The following is a 21,335-nucleotide window of genomic DNA, read 5'->3' as shown; positions in this document are numbered from 1 at the left end:
CGAGCACTGGTAAAAGCATTTTTCTTGGCAGCTAATGATGGGTTGTTCTGACAGGCCCGATGAAGATGGTGCTTTTCAACAAGTAGAGCCTGTATCTCCTCATCGTTCTCATCGAACCAGTCATGCTGCTTGTGGGTAGAGAGCCTGAGCAGTGCAGATAAAAGGATAGCATCCCTGAAGTGTTCCCAGTTGTCCTCAGCGCTGCCTGCAAGGTGTAGGTCAGCAAGCTTGATTTCTAAGTCTTCAGCCAGTGCTGAAGCTATGCTGGGGTTCTTTAGATGGATATGGTCCCCGGAAGGGTCGGCAGTTTTAGTTAAGTCAGGCAGCGAGGTCAGTGTAGGCTTGGAGGGCTGAAGGGCCTGTTCCTGTGCTGTAATTTTCTTTGTTCTTTGTCATATCAAAGGAACTGCACAGGAGCATTATAAAACAAAGTATGGCACTAACACCACATAAAGAAATATTAGGTCAGATGACCAAAAGCTTTGTCAAAGAGATAGGTTGTAAGGAGTGTGTTAGAAGAGGAAAGTGAAGTAGAGAGGTGAAGGAGTGGGTATTCAGAATGCAGGGCCTAAGCACCTAAGGTGCCACCAATGGTTGAGCAATTAAAATTGGGGATGCTCAAGAGATCATGATTAGAGGAGCACAATATCTCAGCAGTTTTTCAGGAGATTACAGATATAAGGAAGGACAAGGACATGAAGTATCTGAAGATTGAGAGTGAGAATTTAAAAATCATAATATTATTTGACTGGAAGCCAAAGTAGGCCAGTGAACACAGGACGATATAGTAACAAGACTGATTTAATAACAGGACTTGGTGCGTGTTAACAGAGTTTTAGATGACCTAAAGTTTACGGAGCATAGAATGTGAAAAACCAACCAGTGTGAATGTGAATGAAGGTTTCAGCCACAGATGAGCTGAGACAGGTATGTCAAGGTCATGTGACAGAGGTGGAAGTCCAGGATTTCAGCCAGGACAACTCTACTTCAGAGCTTGTTGTCGTCTTGGTCCAAACACATTTAAGAGCAGAATCCCCGAGCTGTGGTGAGAGTGACATCAAGGCTGCATTTGATAGAGTATGGCATCAAAGAGCTCAGGTAAAATTGAAATCAGTGGGAGTCAGAGAAAACTCTGAACAAGTTGGAATCGCATCTGGCACAAAGAAGATGGTTGCCATTGTTGAAGACAAATCATTTCAGACTTAGGTATTCAGTGCATGTGTTCCTCAGAGTAATGTCCTTGACCAAATCATCTTCATCTGTTTCATCAATGATCTGCTGTCCAGCATAATGTCAGAAATGGGGATGTTTACAATGTTTAGCACCATTTGCAGTCCTTCAGATGAAGGAGCTCACGTGCAGCATGCCCTGGATTTGGCTGGCAAGTGGCAAGCAGCATTTGTGTCACGTAAGTGCTAGGTAATGACCTTCTCCAACAAAAGAGAATTTAATTATTTCCCCTTTATATTTAATGGGATTACCATTATCTAATTCCCTCCCCATCAACATCGTTGAGAATGAACATTTCCAGAAACTTAACTGGGTAAGCTGTACAAATACTGAGGTTATAAGAGCAGGTCAGAGGCTGGGCATTCTACAGCATGTAACTCACCTCCTGCCCCTCCAAAGCTTCAACACAAGGCAATTCCAGAAACTCAACATAGAATCATAGGATCCATACGATGCAGAAGGCCATTTAGCCCATCGAGCCTGTACCAACAACAATCCTACCCAAGCCCTACCCTGCAATCCCATGTATTTACCCTGCTAATCCCCCGACACTAAAGAGCAATTTAACATCATCCAAGTAAAAGGAGCACACATGATTAGAACTCCATCTGCCAGATTTAACACTCAATACCTTACAACTAGTGCATCTTGACTGCACTATGTATCACCTATAATACTACTAAGGATCCTTCGATAATAATTTTCAAAACTATGGCTTCTGCCACCTAGAAGAATAATGGCAGTAGATGCATGGGACTAAAGCTGCCTCTCAAGTTTCCCTCCAACTCTCACACCCATGTTGTCACTCCTCCACTGGTGATGGATTAAGATCTTGGAACTCCCACCTAGCAATGTGCACTACAAAAACTACAGTGGTTCAAGGAAGCAGCTCACCATTACCTTCTCAGGGGCAATTGGGGATGGATAATAAATGATGTCCTTTAGGTACTCACGTCCCGTGAATGTATGAAAACGATAGGATTGTGCAATAGAGATTTAGATGTGCTGAAATTTACGCAGTATGGAGAATGAAAGGTTGGCTGCAATGTCTGATCGACATCCATTGCTATGGCAGACTATCCTCCATCCTGTTTGGATGGCAAGGTCCCCAAGACTCTTCCTGCCTCTTGCTTCCTGCCTGACCATCAGTTTGGCTGTCCATTGGTCAGCTGGAACATGGGAACTTAAGACTATCCTTCTCAATGCTCCCTGACAATTCCAGACCCAAGTTTCCACAGTTTAAGAGCAGACCAGGTCCTCAGATTCTATTGTTTCTGGACTTCAGCTTTTATAAATGTACATAAAAACAAAAGAGGAAACGAAGTGTGGAGACCCTCTGACATTTTTACCGCTCTGTCCACAGATGTTCCCAGAACTCCCGAGTTTAGCCAGCATTTTCTGTTTTTTTTAATTCAGATTCCCAGCATGCGCATTTTGCTTTTATTTATAATTGGGCGCGTTAATTGATGGTGACACAAGCCAAGTACATTCTTCGTTATGTGAACAAAGTAATTCAGGAAGAGTTGCAATCCTCCGGAACTGTCGAAACAATTATGTTTGCCTGGACTGGGAGCGGTAGTACTCAATAAACAGAGCAATATGAGCGACAGCACAAAGACACACTTATGAATAACATTTCTTATGTGTAGTGCATTGTGATCACTGCTGGTGATCGCTGCGCCCTATTATAGTAACTCTGACAACTATTATGGTCGTGTGGACAGAGGGTGGATGTTTACTTGTACTTTGGCTGATTTCGATCTGAATGCTCGGTAGAGGCTGCAGAAAAAGGAATCTGCAGGTGGAATGGAGAACAGCAATAGCTCAGCTCTGGGCCTGTATGGGTTCATCACCGCAACGTTCGGGGTGGCAGTGACCATTCACTTTCAGAGAAGTGAAGCGCGTTTGAACCTAAATCCTTCCACCCGCCTGTCTTTGCTGCTGCTCTTTGCAGGAGGGTCCCTGTTTCACATCTACTTACCGCAGTTACTGGGTCTTGTACTTTTCGCAGTCTGCTGCAGCCTGGTTTATCGATCGATTTGCTCCAACGGAACACTCTCTCCGGAGGGGAAAGCTATTCTAATCACCGGTAAGCATAATCGAGTTGTTCGCAGTCACAGCAATAAAAAGAAACTTGCAGAGCGAACATGGGAGTGGGTAAATAATAAACTATAGTTTGCATAAAGAATACAGTGGGGTCTATGCTATAATTTAGAGTCGTAGAGGTTTACAGCATGGAAACAGCCCTACAGGCCAACTTGTCCAGTCCGCCCTTTTTTTTGAAAACCCCTAAACTGATCCCAGTTGCTCGCGTTTGGCCCATATGGCTATATCCATCGTACCCATGTAACTATCTAAATGCTTTTTAAAAGACGAAATTGTACCAGTATCTACTGCTATCTCTGGCAGTTTGTTCCAGACACTCACCACCCTCTGTGTGAAAAAATTGCCCCTCTGGACACTTTTGTATCTCTCCCCTCGCACCTTAAACCTATGTCCTCTACTTGCGGACACCCCTATCTTTGGGAAAAGATATTGACTATCTAGCTGATCTGTGCCCCTCATTATTTTACAGACCTCTGTAAAGTCACCCCTTAGCCTCCTTTGCTCCAGAGAGAAAAATCCCAGTCTATTCAGCCGCTCCTTGTAACTCAATCCATCAAGTCCCGGTACTTTCCTAGTAAATCTTTTCTGCACTCTTTCTAGTTTAATAATATCCTTTCTATAATAGAACAAAGAACAATACAGCACAGGAAACAGGCCCTTCAGCCCTCCAAGCCTGCACCACTCATGCATCCAACTAGACCATTCGTTTGTATCCCTCCATTCCCAGTCTGTTCATGTGGCTATCCAGATAAGTCTTAAACGATCCCTGTGTGTCCGCCTCTACCACCTTGCTTGGCAGTGCATTCCAAGCCGCACACCCCCTGTGTAAAATACGTCCCTCTGACATCTGTGTTAAACCTTGCACCCCTCACCTTGAACCTGTGACCCCTTGTGTTTGTCACCTCCGACCTGGGAAAAAGTTTCCAACTGTTCACCCTATCTATGCCCTTCATGATTTTGTACACCTCTATTAGGTCGCCCCTCATCCTCCGTCTTTCCAGGGAGAACAACCCCAGTTTACCCAATATCTCCTCATAGTTAAGACCTGGCAACATCCTGGTAAACCTTTTCTGTACTCTCTCCAAAGCCTCCACGTCTTTCCGGTAGTGTGGCGACCAGAACTGGACGCAGTATTCCAAATGCGGCCTTACCAACGTTCTATATAGCTGCAACATCTTATGCCAACTTTTATACTCTATGCCCCATCCTATAAAGACAAGCATGCCATATGCCTTCTTCACCACCCTTTCCACCTGTGCTGCCATCTTTAAGGATCTGTGAACCTGCACACCCAGGTCCCTCTGTGTATCTATATTCCTGATAGTTCTGCCATTTATTGTATAGCTCCCCCCTACGTTACTTCTACCAAAATGCATCACTTCGCACTTATCTAGATTAAATTCCATGTGCCATTTCTCTGCCCAATTTTCCAGCCTATCTATATCCTGCTGTACTCTCTGACAGTGTTCATCGCTATCCGCAAGTCTAGCCATCTTTCTGTCATCTGCAAACTTACTGATCACACCAGTTACACCATTTTCCAAATCATTTATATATATCACAAACAGCAGAAGTCCCAGTACAGAGCCCTGGGGAACACCACTAGTCACAGACCTCCAGCTGGAAAAAGACCCTTCCACAGCTACCCTCTGTCTTCTATGGCCAAGCCAGTTCTCCACCCATCTAGCTAGCTCTCCTTTTATCCCGTGAGATTTAACCTTTTGCACCAACCTGCCATGAGGGACTTTGTCAAATGCTTTACTAAAATCCATATAGACGACATCCACGGCCCTTCCCTCGTCAATTCTTTTTGTCACCTCCTCAAAAAACTCAACCAGATTTGTGAGGATTGACTTCCCTCTTACAAAACCATGCTGTCTATCACTAATGAGATTATTCCGTTCTAAATGTGCATACATCCTATCTCTAAGAATCCTCTCTAACAGTTTCCCTACCATGGATGTCAAGCTCACCGGCCTATAATTACCCGGGTTATCCTTGCTACCCTTCTTAAATAACGGGACCATATTTGCTATCCTCCAATCCTCTGGGACCTCACCTGTGTCCAGTGAAAAGACAGAGATTTCTGTTGGAGGCCCAGCAATTTCATCTCTTGTATCCCTGAGCAGTCTAGGATAGATTCCATCAGGCCCTGGGGATTTGTGACCAGAATTGTACACAGTCTTCCAAGTGTGGCTTTACCAATGTCTTGTATAACTTCAACAAGACATTCTAACTCCTGTATTCAATATTCTGACCGGTGAAACCAAGCATGCCGAATGCCTTCTTCACCACTCTGTCCATCTGTGACTCCATTTTCAAGGAGCTATGAACATGTATCCCTAGATCTCTTTCTTCACTGTCCACTATGTCACTATGAGAGAGTGGGGGGGAGGAGAATGAGAAAGGGGGGGAATGCGAGAGAGAGAGAGATGTCCTTGGGTTTTGAACTAAATAATAAGTTGAATTTAGCCAAGTATTTATCAATATTAATGCTAAATATGAAAAAGTTAAATCCATAGAAGGCAATTTTACCAAAAAAATTCTAAGTGCCTAATGAGCCTGAAAAAGGGAGAAAATCGCGCCTATTTTTTGGGCAAGCTCCCAGACATTATCTTCCAGCACTTAAAAAAAAATCCCAAATGTGATTCTGGCCAGTAGGAGGAGTGGGCGGAGCCTACTCACACCAGGAAGCCGGGTGCTGAGCTGTAGATGTGCTATTGCACAGGCACTCCAATCTCTAGGGAACTGTGTACACAGTGCACTGAGAGATCCGTCATTCCCCCCACCCACCCCAGACCTGGACATTGCTCCCAGCCCTAATTGCCCTCCCTTCTGCTGAGCATTCCCAGCATTTTCTGTTTTTATTTTAAATTATTTTATGGGGAATGATTAGTTTGTAGATGGTAGTATAAGCCATTTCTGGAGGATTGCATTGTTGCCTCTGAGTCAGAAGGTTGCAGGTTTAGGTTGCATTTCAGAAAAACTGAACACAAAATCTAGGCTGACTCTTTGCTGCATTACTAAAGGGGTTGTACTGTTGGAGATATCAGTCAAAACTTTCTGGCTGTTCGCTCCAGGAGGATCTTCCGGTTCCTCTGACAGCAACCGCAGCTTCCCCAGTGGCAGAGGGTACGAACAATGGGAAAACTTGTCATCAGCCAATAGCAACCCACCTCCATGCCATAAACATGCCGTTGGGGGTGGAAAATTCGGCCCATCATCTTTTGGAATGTGATGTAAAATAGTGGGAGGAAGAAATGCATTAACCTAGTTTATATAGAAATATTAACACAAAATGCTGGAACTACTCAGCTGGCCAGAAGAGAGGAAACAAGTTAATGTTTTGGGTCACGGACATGCCCTGTACCCCAATCTTAAGTGGAGTTGGAACCCGCAACCTTCTGACTTGGCTGCAGAACCAAGGTTTGGTGTGTTTTTTGTACTTTTTGCTCTCCCTTGATTCCATGTTTTTTTATTTAGGACTTTCATGATTCCTTTTTCTCCATGATGGACATTGGAAATGAATTCTCTGTGGAGGACTAAAGCCATCTCAACATTTGACTCATTATTTTGTACATATTGGGGATGGAATTTGTGTAGAGTTTGCACATTCTCCTTTTGTCTGTGTGGGTTTCCTCTGGGTGCTCCAGTTTCTTCGCACAGTCCAAGGATGTGTGGCTTAGGTTGATTGGCCATGCTAAATTACCACATAGTATCAGGGGGACTAGCAGGGTAAGTAGTGATAGGGGCTGGGTGGGATTGTGGTTGGTGCAGGCTCGATGGGCCGAAGGGCCTCCTGCACTGTAGGGATTCTACGAATCGAGTTTAGTATCAAATGATCAGCTGCATGAATGGTTTAAGTGTGTGAGCATACAAATTTCTGGCATAGGGAAATGTCTTTTTGTGCTTTGTGATAGATAACAGAAAGTTGTTAAACCAGGGGAGAACATGGTATTGAAACATTTTTTTTCACTTGAAGAAAGTAGCAAGGACTGGATTATCAGGAAACACATTCTGAAATGCCTTTCTTTAGTTACAACTCCAAAAACTTGTTTTCCTCCTTATTTAGGTTGTGACTCAGGCTTTGGTCACATTTTGGCCAAACGTCTGCATTCTCTTGGTTGCCATGTGTTTGCAATGGTGCTTCATAAAGATGGAGATGGTGCACAGGAACTCAAGTCGGTTGGTTCTGATCAACTAACAGTTCTTGAAATGGATATTACAAATTGTGCAATGATCCACAAAGTTCAAAAAGAAGTTGCAAAACAGCTGGAAAACCGGGGTGAGTATGTGTGTTATGCTCCAGCCACCTTTCCTGTTCCATTTTTACTTCACAGTGACAAAACTGTTTCCAAAATTCATAACATTATATTGATTGCAAACCTGAATCTGCAGCCTGAAGAATTAATGGTGATTATTGCAAGTGACAAGATAATTTAAAACTGCATAAAAGAACCAAGTGTAAAGTACCAAGGTTGTAAAGTAGATATTCCAGATGTGATCTCATTAATGCGCATCATTTTGTCACCCCTGTAACTGGAATATTGCAAGGATTGTTGTTGGCGTTATAATTTATTTTTTTAAACACCATTAGGAAAAAATAAAATCTGAAAAAGACAGCTTGGAAGTCTAATAGTTGATGCCAAAACGAGAGAATTTTCACCAGTCATCCCTGCTGAGATTTAAGGGTAATTTAACAATGCTGGCCCCAGAGTGTGCTATTTGGTTCAAGCCAGGGTCTTCTGTAATGTTGTACAGCTAATGATCACAGACTCATTGTCTCCAAAATGAGGCTCCGCATCAGACCCAAGAGGCGACCACAAGGAAGCAAGGTTATGAAAAGAATCAATGCGGCCAAGCTAAAGAACCCCAGCATAACTTCAGCACAGGCTGAAGACTTAGAAATCAAGCTTGCTGACCTGCACCTCACAGGCAGCGCTGAGGACGACTGGGAACTCTTCAGAGACGCTATCCATACATCTGTGCTGAAGACGCTTGGGCCTTCCACCCGCAAGCAGCATGATTGGTTTGATGAGAATGATCAGGAGATACAGGCTCTACTTGTTGAAAAGCAGTGTCTTCATTGGGCCAGTCAGAACGACCCATCTTCAGCTGCCAAGAAAAATGCTTTTACCAATGTTTGCAGGGCAGTCCAGAATAAACTGCGTAAAATGGAGGATGCCTGGCTGAGCGCCAAGGCAGATGAAATACAGGGATATGCTGACAGAAATGACTTGAAACGGTTCTATGAAGCCCTCAACACACTCTATGGACCTCAATCCCTCGGGATTTCCCCCCCTCCTGAGTAGAGATGGTACAACTCTCATTACAGAGAAGGCCCAGATCCTGCAGAGATGGGCTGAACACTTCAGCCCTCAACACTCTCTATGGACCTCAAGCCGTCCTCAACCGACCGTCATCTATTAATGATGAGGCAATAGATAGGATTCCCCAGGTTGATGTCAACAATGCCATGGATGACCCACCGGTTGTAGCCGAAGTCACGAAAGCTGTCAGCCAGCTGTCCAATGGCAAAGCCCCAGGGGCAGATGCCATACCCGCAGAGATCTATAAAGTGCTGGCCCTGCACTTATCGAGAAGCTCACCGAGTTGTTCCAGTCCTTTTGGAAGCAAGGATCCATTCCTCAGGAACTTAAAGATGCCTCCATTGTAAACCTCTACAAGAGGAAGGGCAATTGGCAAGTATGTGACAACCACCGAGGAATTTCGCTGCTCTCCATCACAGGAAAAATTCTCGCAAGGGTCCTGCTAAATTGTCTCGTCACTCATCTGGAGCTGGCCCTGCTTCCAGAATCACAGTGTGGCTTCTGCAAAGGTCATGGGACTATTGACATGATTTTGCTGCGCACCAACTTCAGGAGAAGTGTCAGGAGCAGAATCGCGAGCTCTATACAACCTTTGTTGACCTCGCGAAAGCCTTCAATACTTCAAGCTGACAAGGCCTGCGGAGGATCATGTCAAAGTTCAGCTGTCCTCCCAAATTCATTCAGATGGTTCACCAGCTCCATGATGGCATGATGGCCAGAGTACTGGATGGCGGAGAATCCTCTGAGGCATTCCCAGTCACCAATGGTGTCAAACAGGGCTGTGTGCTCGCACCCACACTGTTCAGCATGATGTTTACTGTCATGCTGAATGATGCTTTCCAGGACAGTGTTGCTGGAATCAGCCTCAAGTACAGAGTGGATGAGAAGCTTTTCAATCTGAGGAGACTTCAAGCTATTACCAAAGTGAAGGAGACTGTTCTGAGAGATTTCCTCTTTGCCGATGACTGCACCCTGAATGCTGGCTCAGAGCCAGAGATGCAAGTCAGTATGGACAAATTTTCCATGGCTTGTGACAACTTTGGACTCACCATCAACATTAAAAAGACCGAAGTCATGCACCAGCCTGCTCCTCATGCATTGTACACAGAACCCATAATCACAATCAAAGGGCAGAAACTACAGGCAGTGGACCAGTTCACTTATCTTGGCAGCACCCTCTCTCAAGCAGTGACTATTGATGCAGAAGTTAACTGCAGAATAGCAAAGGCAAGTTCTGCTTTTGGTAGACTGTGCTCCACTGTACGGGAACGTCAAGGAATCAGCCCAGCAACAAAACTGAAGGTCTATAGTGCCTTGGTGCTCACCACCCTCCTGTATGCCTGTAAAACGTGGACTGTGTATCGAAGGCATGCAAGACAGCTCAATCATTTCCACATGACTTGTCTTTGCAGAATATTACACATCCAATGGCAAGACAAAGTACCAGACACTGAAGTTCTCTCTAGAGCAAGTCTATCATCAGTCCACACACTGCTGATGAGAGCGCAGACCCAGTGGGCAGGTCATGTCATCCATATGTCAGATGAGCGCATACCCAAGCAGTTCCTTTTTGGGGAACTCTCTGCTGGAAAATGCACGTATGGAGGGCAGAAGAAACGTTTCAAAGACACATTCAAGGCTTCTCTGAAGTCGCTTGACATTGACACGACCACCTGGGAAGTGCTGGCACAAAACAGCCCTACCTGGCGCTGCCTCATCCACAAAGGCTGTCAAGCTCATGAAGCAAGGTGTATTGCTGAAGCACAACTTAAGCAATACACAAGTCCAGCGCCACCAGCGCAACAACTACAGTGTCTACACAAGTCTGTCCAATATGTGCCAGGACATTCTGTGCCCGAATTGGCCTGATCAGTCATCTTTGGACACACTGCAACTAGCCTCAAAATGACTAATGGTGTCGAGGTCCTCATCAATGATGATGGACAAACAACTCAACTCACAGCTAATGAGCAAAATGCAATGATAATTTTGCATGAGTCGGAATTAATGGCTTGATCTTTAAAATAATTAGGACAGATTTTTATATTAAACAGGACAGGTTCTTCTTCCTATCCGCCTTTTTGTCTTTCTCCTTGTCTCTGTAATCTCCTTCTGCTCCACGTCCCTACAAGATATTTGTATTTCTCTAACTTCAGCCTCATAAAAGCATCCCTAATTTATAATTGCTGCACCATTGGTGGCCGTGCCTTGTGTTGTCTGTGTTCAAAGCTGTGAAATTTTCTCCCTCAACCTTTCTGACTCTCCTTCCTTCATCAAAACACCTAAAGACTCTTTGACCAGGTTTTTGGCCATCTATCCTAGTGTTGCTTTATAGGTCCTTTATTTTGCTCCAGGGAAGTGATTTGAGATATAAAGAAAATATATAATATAGGTTGTTGTTACTGTTATGGGTTGAATGACACAGTATGATGTTGTTTGGAGCCATTAGTGTTAAGCAACCAATTTACCTTCTTGGCTCTAACTTTCTTTTGTGAATACAAAAGAACAAAATGCTAAAAATCAATCTCATTGGATGTTCCACCATTGTGCCTGTCAATGTACCAGCAATTATATCCTTTGGCAATTAAATTGTTCAGACAATTACATTGTTAAAGACAGGTGATGACCCCAACCTCCAAAAGCATATAAATAGACCCAGTTGGAACAACTGGTGTGGGCAAAGTAAATTGTTACTCAGCTGTTTTGAGAATAAACTTTCTTGAGGGAGAAGACAAGCTTCAGACTTAATTATTTATCATATGCTATTATTGGAATTAACATGGTAGCAGAGGATGAACATTGAGCCTTGCTGATTGATTGCTGTAAAAGAGGTTTTTTGCCTCTACCCTCTGAAGGATAAAGAAGTATACTGCTGCTGACAAATTGAAGTTACTGCATGGTAGAGGGATGATGCAAAATATCAGGCTTTACTTATCCACCAATTTCCTCTGAGGTAGAACCAGATTAACAACAAAAACCGGAGTTGGGATGTGGACATGGGTTACTTCATTACCCAAAAAGAAGCAAAATATACCTCTGGCTCGCAAAGAGCAAAATTAGGAATAAAGTGTCCTCAGAATGAAGTATAAATGATTTGGATAACGAAGTGGGATTGGATCTTCTGTCCCATTTTTTGGATAAATTCTATGAAAAGGATGATTTATTGGTCAGCCTTTGATAGGTTTAGGAAAACAGATGATCAGTGCATGGAGGAATATATCATGGACTTTGCAAATGGTGTAAGGGACTGAAGAGTTTTGAACTTGAGATCCCAGAATTGGTATTGGTATTTAAATGACTTGATTGTGATGCATTTTTCATGTTGACAAACTTTTAGCATGGACAGGGGTTCAATTCTGCAGTAAAAGCTCTCTTTTTAGACTAAATGGTTGCTGCCCTAAAAAAAATTTCTCGGGAGGCAGTCATTTCCAACAATTTTCCCATCGAATGCAGGCAACTTTGTGATAAAGCAAAGGATGGAGGATTCGATGGTGGCTGAGTTTTGAGATTGAAAAAACATTAAACACAGGTTCCAGTACAAAGATGAGGTTATTGATGGGCAGTCTGAAGATGGCCAGATGTTTGACTAATTTAAAGTCGAGACAAACAAAATGTCTAGGATGGCAATTGCAGATGTTTAAAACCTGAGAAATCCATGGGGAATGGTTAATTGATGTTATCGATGTGATTTCAAATATAATTATGTGATGTATTTGCTCACAACGAACGAATCAGACTTTTTGAAATAACGCATGAAACAGGTAATTCTGAGGTAATGATGATGGGGACTGCCATGAAGGAATTGTGTTGGTCTCTGAAAGTTTGAATCCAGTGATGAGTATTTTGATGGCTGATTCGTTCAACTGTGCAGTCTTAGTTAGCAGCTGCACTTTCACAGTATGTGGGGTGAACTGGCGTAACTGCTACCTGGAGTCTCTTGATGAGATAGACCTTTGATATGTTATTGTCACATGTATTGGTATACAGTGAAAAATATTGTTGCTGTACAGACTAAACATAACGTTCATAGAGTACATGGGGAGAAGGAAAGGAGAGAGTGCAGAATATAGGGGCCGATTTTTTCCCCCCAAAAAACTAAGTGCCCAATGGGTAGAAAAATGGGAGACTTTCCTGCCCATTTTTCTGGTGTACTTAATCATTGAATTTCCAGCACTTTGTGCTTTATGGAGACTCCCAGGGAATTCATGCCAGTGTGGGGCTTAATCCCACCTGAGTGACTGGCATCAGCATGCTGAATGGGCTACTGCGCACGCACTGATTTCCAGTAGCGAGATTGCCGCATTAGCACTGGCCCCACCATCGCCTCCCAATGGCCAGCTCCAGTTGCCCCTTCCCTCTCCCACTGATCGCTGTGCAGAGTGCACAATGGTTCCCACACTCCCCACCGCACCAGCAACCGGCCTGCCCCCTCAGGCCCAATGGGCAGTGCCAGAGTGCTGGACTAGCACTGCCAGGTTGGCTGTGACAGGTTGGCATAGCTCAAGGAGTGTCCCCATGCCCCCGACTCCTAAGGGATCCTTAATGGCTGATGGGGGCCAACTTTAATCTCATCTGATGGGAACCTCCCCCGGCCAGGTGGGAAACATGAGTGAGCCCAGACAATACCATCCTCATGTTGCTAATGATACTGAAATGGTGATTTAAATATTGTATTCAACCTCACTGTGATTTCCAGCGCAAGACCTATTACACCATTAAAAAAATGGCCTGGGAAAATTGTGATTGGTTGGACACCAGTTGTAAATCCTGCTACAGCCCCCCCATTAAAATTTCCCAGCCCGCTGTGCAATCATGTTACATCATAACTAGGGTGTAGCGAAAGATCAGCTTAATATGAGATAGGTCCATTAGAAGTCTGATGGCAACAGGGAAAAAGCTGTTCTTGAGTCAGTTGGTTGGTGATCTAGACTTTTGTATGTTTTTCTTGATGGAAGAAGGTGGAAAAGAGTATGACCGAAGTGCATCAGGTCCTTTAGGCTGGCTGCTTTTCCGAGCCAGCAGGAAGTGTAGATGGAGTCAATGGATGGGAGGCTGGTTTGTGTGATGGACTTGGCTATATTCACAATCCTTTGTAGTTTCTTGCAGTCTTGGCCAGAGCAGGAGCCATACCAATCTGTGATATAACCAGAAAGAGTGCTTTCTATGATACGTCTGTAAAAACTGGTGAGAGGCCTAATGGACATGCCAAATTTCCTGAGGAAGTAGAGGTGCTGGTGGACTTTCTTAACTATAGCATCAGAGTGGAGGCTCCAGAACAGGTTATTGGTGATCTGGACACCTAAAAACTTGAAGACCAGCAGAATGTCGAGAAGTATGAAAGCTTAATGTGCTTTAGGATTGGAAATTATGACATGCTAGCATCTTCCAAAAGAGTAGTCTTCCCTTGGAGGATAGCTGGGATCATCCTTTTCTTCAGTACATATGTGGTTTCATAGAATCACCACAGTACAGAAAGAGGCCATTCGGCCCATTGGGTCAGTACCAACCGCATCCCACCCAGGCCCTATTCCTATAACCCCACCCTGCTAATCTCCCTGACAGTAGAGTCAATTTAGCATGGCCAATCAACCTAACTCGCACATCTTTGGATTGTAGGAGGAAACCAGAGCATCAGGAAGAAACCCACACAGATACAGGGAGAAAGTGTTACCTCCACACAGACAGTGACCTGAGGCAGGAATTGAAATCGGGTCCCTGGCGCTGTTAAGGTTGCAGTGCTAACCACTGTGCCACCATGCCATCCCTTTCTAGGCTTCCAGTGACATGCCTCTATTATTAAGCAGATCTTCAATGAAAAATGCACGAATGATATTAGTCATGAAGGGGCAATTTTACCACTGCGTTGCACCCATTTTTGGGCATGAAAACTTAGTAGAGTCGGGCATGAGGCAAGTAATGTGATTCGTGCCCACCTCCATGCCTGTTCCCCCTTTACCAAGACCCAAAAATGGCTGTAATTGGGACTGCATCCAAAATAGGCGCATTGGCCATTTAAATGTATTTGCATGCATTTAAATTAACTTAATGGGCTGCATGCCCAACTTAACTGGCACTTCCCCTTTTACCACCACATTAGCCCATCTGGAATTGGTGTGAAACAAACATACTCCATATAAGCCTGATTTGGGTGCTCCATCAGTGAGGGTTAGCGAAGAGGTAAGTGCTGAGCATCTGACGGCTCTCTGCTTGAGATCGGTTGTGTAGGGTGATGGGGGGAAGGTGGGTCTGCTGCCACTCTGCCTACAATCAATGGGGGTGAAAGAGAGTCTGCTGCTACTCTGCCTGTAATCAGTGTGGGGCAAGGAACGTCTGCTGCCATTCTGCCTGTGATCAGTGGGGGGGTGGGGGGGAGGGCTGCTGCACCTCTGCCTGAGATTGGTGGGGGGAGGAGCCCATGATCGGCCTGGGTGATGGGGAATAACGGGGTCAGTAATGCTGTGTGGGGTGTGGCAATGTCTGTAGGGGTCGGGGGAGGCATTTTCTGGCCTTGGAGGCATGTGGCAGGAGAACAGCATTCTAGCATATTTTTTCTGCACATGCGCAGTTGGAGGCACCAATTGGAGTCTGCAGGGTTTCGGGTTGTGCAGTGTGATTCAGAAGCATTGATATTTTTGCAGGCAGAATGCGTATGGGGGTGCTTCAGGACAGGTCTAAAAATTAGATCTGAAACACTCCCAATTTCAAGTTTGCCCAACACTTAGAATCAAAATGGTAAAATGGGGCCCAAAGAATGACAGAACGATAATATTCAGGAAGATTGTGGATCTACATTTTATTACATTAGGGGCATTACTGACTGAGACTAAGGAACCCAGAAATGTTTTTGTCAAATAATTCAGTAAATCTTGTTAACTTCTGGGAATAAGAATTTGGTGGACAAAAAGAAAATTGCTTGAAAACTGCATGGGCAGTTTATACATCCGGCAACACAAAACCTAAAAGCTTGCGAGATGCTGGAGTGCTTGCTAAAGAATACAGTGACCTTTTTGAGCAAGTCATAGCTCAGTGTGAAATTTGTATAAAATGTAGAAAGACACCACTGTGCCCAGCATGCAACTAGCCAGGGAATGTAATGATGCAGTGACAATAAGTCTTATAAGTATTGGATGAAGATGAGAGTTTTTATTTTACACTGTGCAGATATAGCAACCAGATTTAGCATGTCTTTGTAATACTTGGTAAGGACTATAAGATCATGGAGACATGATTAGGAACACCAACAAAATTCCTGATGATAATGATGGAAAATTCACCAGTGGGGAATTTCATGATGTGAAAATTTGAACTTTGGAGTTACGCACACTGTGGCTGACAGCCCATTCAGTAATGACTTGTGCAAGAGAAACATGCAAAAACCTATTACATAAAGTATTGGCTGATCACAAGATTTGCAATTTCCAATGATACTGACATGGGTAGAACATGCAAAGAATTCTTTGAAAATTGTTGGGGTTTAGATCCTCCCAAAAAAGAGGAGCCAGCGTCCAAGGACGAAACAGATTAATTGGACAGTTTGGTTATGCATTCAAACATGACCTGATGCTAATGACCTGTTTTGCTGCTGAGTACCGTGAAGAAGCGCGCTGCAGTAGAGGAAGTTCTGAGAGCAAACAAAGAATTAAAAAAATTAAATTTTGAGAAATACACGGTCAGTTTACCAGCCTTGACATGCAAATCTTCTAGATGGATATTTCAGCACAGCGGATTTTATGATATCCTTGGTGAGAAAGAATGATAAATGTAGCCCATTGGCTTGGGAGCAAAGAAAATCAAAATGTTCATGAAAAGCAGCTTAGCTGCTGAAGTACTGGCTTTAGTAGAAGCAATAGATATGAGGTCTATTTATCCAAAATTGAGACAGACATGCTATACAAAGGGAAAAGTCAGAAAGATTTGTCCATAGAGTGATAACTATGTTGATAACTAATCCCTGTGGGGATTAAGATTACGATCAAGAACACATGTTAAGAGCAAAACATTCAGAGATCCACTCAGTAATAAGTGTTGCTAAAATAAGGCTATTAATAGATCTGGCTAGCATAAAAGAAATGCTGAGGAAAGGGAGATCTCTAAGATATGTTGGGTTGATACAAGTCACTAATCATCAGACTGTTTTACGAAAAGAAATGCTTGCTCCACAAAATTGCCAAATGTTTTGGTGGAGGTGCATCTTATGTTATAATGGAAAACTAAGGTTTTTTGATTTGTAGTTCTGTGCATATATATAAATGTGGTAAAGCAAATCTGTAAAGGTAAAGCACATTACTTTATTTCCGTTTGTTAAAAAAAACTCCTGAATTTTCTAAAACATTAATTTAGTGGAAAGAGAGGAATCTGTCAATGTGTCAGCAATTGCATCCTTTGACAAATAGATTTTTATGTCAGTTGCATTTTTAAAGACAAGTGACAATCATTGGCTCAATCTCTTTTAGCTGGAACAGTGGGTATAGAGAAGAAGAAGGAGACTGTTACAATGATGAGCTGTTCTGAGAATGAATGTGATTAAGGTTAAATGGAAAATTTAGGCTTAATTTTTCACTATATACTATTATTGGAATTAATAGTGCCCTGATCTGTAAAATAATTTTGAGAATTCCTTCAAAGTGGAGTACCATGAAGAAGCATGCTACAGTAGAGGAAAAATACTTTTTACCAGATAAATTTTGCTATGCAAATTTATTTTAAAAAACACCTTTCATCGTTTCACAGTCCAATTGTATCTTAATGAGAATCAAGGAGGACTGGAAGCTGCTAACTTTGCTGCTTTTTTTTATAAGGCTATTTATTTAAGTCAATATGCCTGCCTTAGGCTAATTGTCATTAGCATCTTTCTGAAAATGTTCAGGAAATCTGGAATCATGCTTATAAAACACTAACAATGTTTCCTAAATACCCATTAGAAAACCTGAAGATTTATATGGTTGCTGAAACACATAATTGAAGCCAAATAACATGAAAGTGAACATTCCCATGGGAATGAAAAGGCATATATTACATTTACTTTGAAATTACAGTTGCTGAGAAGAAAGAACTTCCAAGGATCACAGTTAATTTGTGGTTCATAAAGTTGTTCATAAAATTTGTATTTGGTAATCTTTGGGTTTCATTGTCAAGTTGCCAACATCATTGCAGGACTCAGAAGGGCAGTTGCACAAGGCACAAATTATTAATATTTTACTGACAGACAACCTCCAGGACCAGCTGTTTGGCAGTGTCATTTTCCAGTTACTGTAAAATTGAAAGTAGGTCCAACAAAAAAGGACGCCCAGCAAGTGGATCACTAATAATAAATCCAAAGCCAATAGAACATCCTGTCTCCTGCTGAATGAGATTTTGGCCTCAGTTCTTGGTTTGCATAGAAATCTTCTTGAAAATGAATTGCAACTATAATAGGAAAGCCATAATGAGATCCTTCACTTAAACCATAATTCCATTTTAACAGCATCTTTAATGATGATGGACTCCACAGGCCGAACGGTTTAAGAGCAAACATATAATAATATGTATTCATATATTGTAAACATACAAATATATATTAAATATATTCGCTGAATATATTTAAGTCATGGGTAGATAGGTTTCTGATAGACAAGGGAATTAAGGGTTATGGGGAGAAAGCGGGAAAGTGGAACTGATCCACTTCAGATCAGCCATGATCTTGTTGAATGGCGGGGCAGGCTTGAAGGGCTAGATGGCCTACTCCTGCTCCTATTTCTTATGTTCTTATGTTCAAATAGCCCTTTGTAGTTTTACTTATAATAAGGGGCAGGTTCTGTTCCACAAATGAATATGTTTATAATTCCACAAATTAATACAATTATTAACATTATTTTTGTGCATAAAGACCCCTCCAAGAAAAAATATAGAAACCAAAATACCATTTTATAAAATCCATTGTTTTCAGTTGCTGTTCCAGTCTCTGTTTCCTGGCTAACCATTCTATCCTTTCTCTGACAACAGCCTAGTTAAATCATAACCAGATAAGGTCCATAACCAGATAAGGTTTGATAAGGTCCCCCATGCAAGACTTCTTGGAAAGGTGAGAGAGCATGGGATCCAAGGGGCTGTTGCGTTGTGGATCCAGAACTGGCTTGCCTGCAGAAGTCAGAGAGTGGTTGTGGATGGGTCTTTTTCTGCATGGAGGTCGGTCGCCAGTGGAGTGCCCCAGGGATGTGTTCTAGGACCCTTGCTGTTTGTCATTTTCATAAATGACCTGGATAAGGAAATGGAGGGATGGGTTAGTAAATTTGCCGACGACACGAAGGTTGGTGGTGTTGTGGATAGTCTGGAGGGATGTCAGAAGTTGCAGCAAGACATAGATTGGATGCAAGACTGGGCGGAGAAGTGGCAGATGGACTTCAACGCGGATAAATGTATAGTGGTCCATTTTGGCAGGTCCAATGGGATAAAGGAGTACAATATCAAGGGTAGGACTCTTAACAGTGTTGAGGAGCAGAAGGACCTTGGGGTCTGGGTCCATAAATCCTTAAATTCTTAAATCGGCTTTGCAGGTGGAGGATGTGGTCAAGAAGGCGTATGGTGTACTAGCCTTCATTAATCGAGGGATTGAGATTAGGAGTCGGGAGGTAATGCTGCAACTTTATAAGACCCTTGTCAGACCCCACTTGGAGTACTGTGCACAGTTCTGGTTGCCTTATTACAAGAAGGATGTGGAAGCTATTGAGAGGGTGCAGAGGAGATTTACAAGGATGTTGCCTGGATTGGGTGGCATGCCTTATGAGCATAGATTGAGGGAGCTAGGTCTTTTCTCCCTGGAGAGACGAAGGTTGAGAGGCGACCTGATAGAGGTTTATAAGATGTTGAGAGGTATAGATAGGGTGGATTCTTGGAGGCTATTTCCCAGGGCTGAAATGGTCGCTACGAGAGGACACAGGTTTAAGGTGCTGGGGAGCAGGTACAGAGGAGATGTTAGGGGTAAGTTTTTCACTCAGAGGGTGGTGAGTGAGTGGAATCGGCTGCCGTCAGTGGTGGTATAGGCGAACTTGTTGGGGTCTTTTAAGAGATTTCTGGATGAGTACATGGGATTTAATGGGATTGAGAGTTATAGATAGGCCTGGTAAGTATGGATATTATCAGCACAACTTGTGGGCCGAAGGGCCTGTTTGTGCTGTAGTGTTTTATGTTCTATAACCTTTGTATCAATTTTGACCCTAAAATGAGGTTTCAACCACAAATTTGAGTCATCGTTAAGACTGTGTATTTCCACCTCCATAACTTCACTCCCAGCCTCTGCCCATCTGTTAAAATCCTCATTAGTGCCTTCACTACCACTAGGCTTGACTATTCCAACACAATCCTAATCTGATCTTCTACATTCTACCCTCCATAAACCTGAGGTCATTCATAAACTTGCTGCTGGTGTCTGAAGTCCAGTTCACCTAACATTCCTGTGCTCACTGTATTCCCATTCAAGGTATGGTTGATTTTAAAATTCTCATCCTCGTCTTCAAATTCTTCCATAGCCTTGCATCTCCCGATCGCTGTACCCCACAATCCTCATCTAATTTTCTCGATTCTTCTTGAGCATCGATGATTTTAATCGCTTCACCATTGGTGGCCACACCGTCATTTGCCCAAAGCTTAAGAATTCCTACTCTACACCTCTCTACTTCATTTTTCTCCTTAAAACCTATCTCTGACCAAGCTTTTAGTTGTCTGACCTAATGGCCCAGTTGCTTGTCTTGGGCTGGGGAAATGTGAGTGGAGCCAGTTCTTGACTTCTGAAACCTGAGCCTGCCTCTGAAATTAATCCCTGCCACAGTTATATCTCCAAGAGTTATGAACAGGGAGGTGTTGGGTTTTACAAGACATTATTCAGGAGGTGTGTGGGTGTGGAAGTGGGCTGGTTAGAAGGATCTCTTTTGATCTCGGGGACCATCTCAACATTGATTGCATGTCCCCTAAACCTCGCCCCTCAACCCCTTGAAACAACCCTCGATATCTCTGTGCCACACCCATGTATCCTCCATTGTCACCCACCTGGTATTCACTATGAATAGACCTCAGGTTGTCTTTGAAACGGACATTAACAAATAAATTTGTAATAATCAAATAGGGATACGTCATACAGAAAAATCTCTCATTTGTGAAAGCCTATTCAAAGAAATCCCCTCAAATTGTCTCTTGTAAAAACAAATACATTTGCTTACCACATCAAACTCAGACGAATCTTTAATAATCTCTTTAAAACTTTCAATTGAAATGTGAACACAGATCCCTGCTGAGATAAGTGGCTCTGGAACTTTTGAAATGCAACCATACTTTCATAATGGCCTCAGCTTTAGTAGCACACCCTTGGAAGTGTACACCAAGTCTATTAAAATCGAGAAAAGGGGCAGGTGGTCTTTTTGCCTAAGCTATATAGCGATAGAAAACAGTATTTAATTTGGATTGAATGCATAAGATCCATGGTCAACGTACCTGTTCGGGTCACAGTCCTATGATGAATCACTGCAATTAAAATACATCTGCATTACAATATTTCAGTGACATCTAAAAGTTGTCAAAACGTTTACCTGTCAGAATGTTTCCAACGCCTCAACAAACTTCCTGTAGTTGTTCCAAATTTTACATTCAAATTTCTTGTAAGGCCTACATTGGGACCCCAATCTTCAAAGTAGTACATGC

General features: G+C 42.9%; 1 protein-coding gene across 1 annotated transcript in view; it reads left to right on the top strand.

Moving 5' to 3' along the window:
- The first annotated feature begins 3,024 nt into the window (after positions 1 to 3,024).
- The window catches only part of LOC145341979 (11-beta-hydroxysteroid dehydrogenase type 2-like), a 71,354-nt gene continuing 53,043 nt past the window's right edge, over positions 3,025 to 21,335 (top strand). Inside the window, exons 1-2 of the mRNA XM_080187096.1 lie at positions 3,025 to 3,319; positions 7,409 to 7,621. Coding sequence (XP_080043222.1) covers positions 3,037 to 3,319; positions 7,409 to 7,621 — 496 coding nt within the window. The 5' untranslated portion in view covers positions 3,025 to 3,036. The remainder of the gene's footprint in view (positions 3,320 to 7,408; positions 7,622 to 21,335) is intronic.

Source organism: Carcharhinus amblyrhynchos, chromosome 4 (genome assembly GCF_965287045.1).
Source record: "Carcharhinus amblyrhynchos chromosome 4, sCarAmb.v2.hapA, whole genome shotgun sequence".
Lineage (NCBI taxonomy): Eukaryota > Metazoa > Chordata > Chondrichthyes > Carcharhiniformes > Carcharhinidae > Carcharhinus > Carcharhinus amblyrhynchos.
This window is presented reverse-complemented; position numbering and strand designations above follow the sequence as displayed.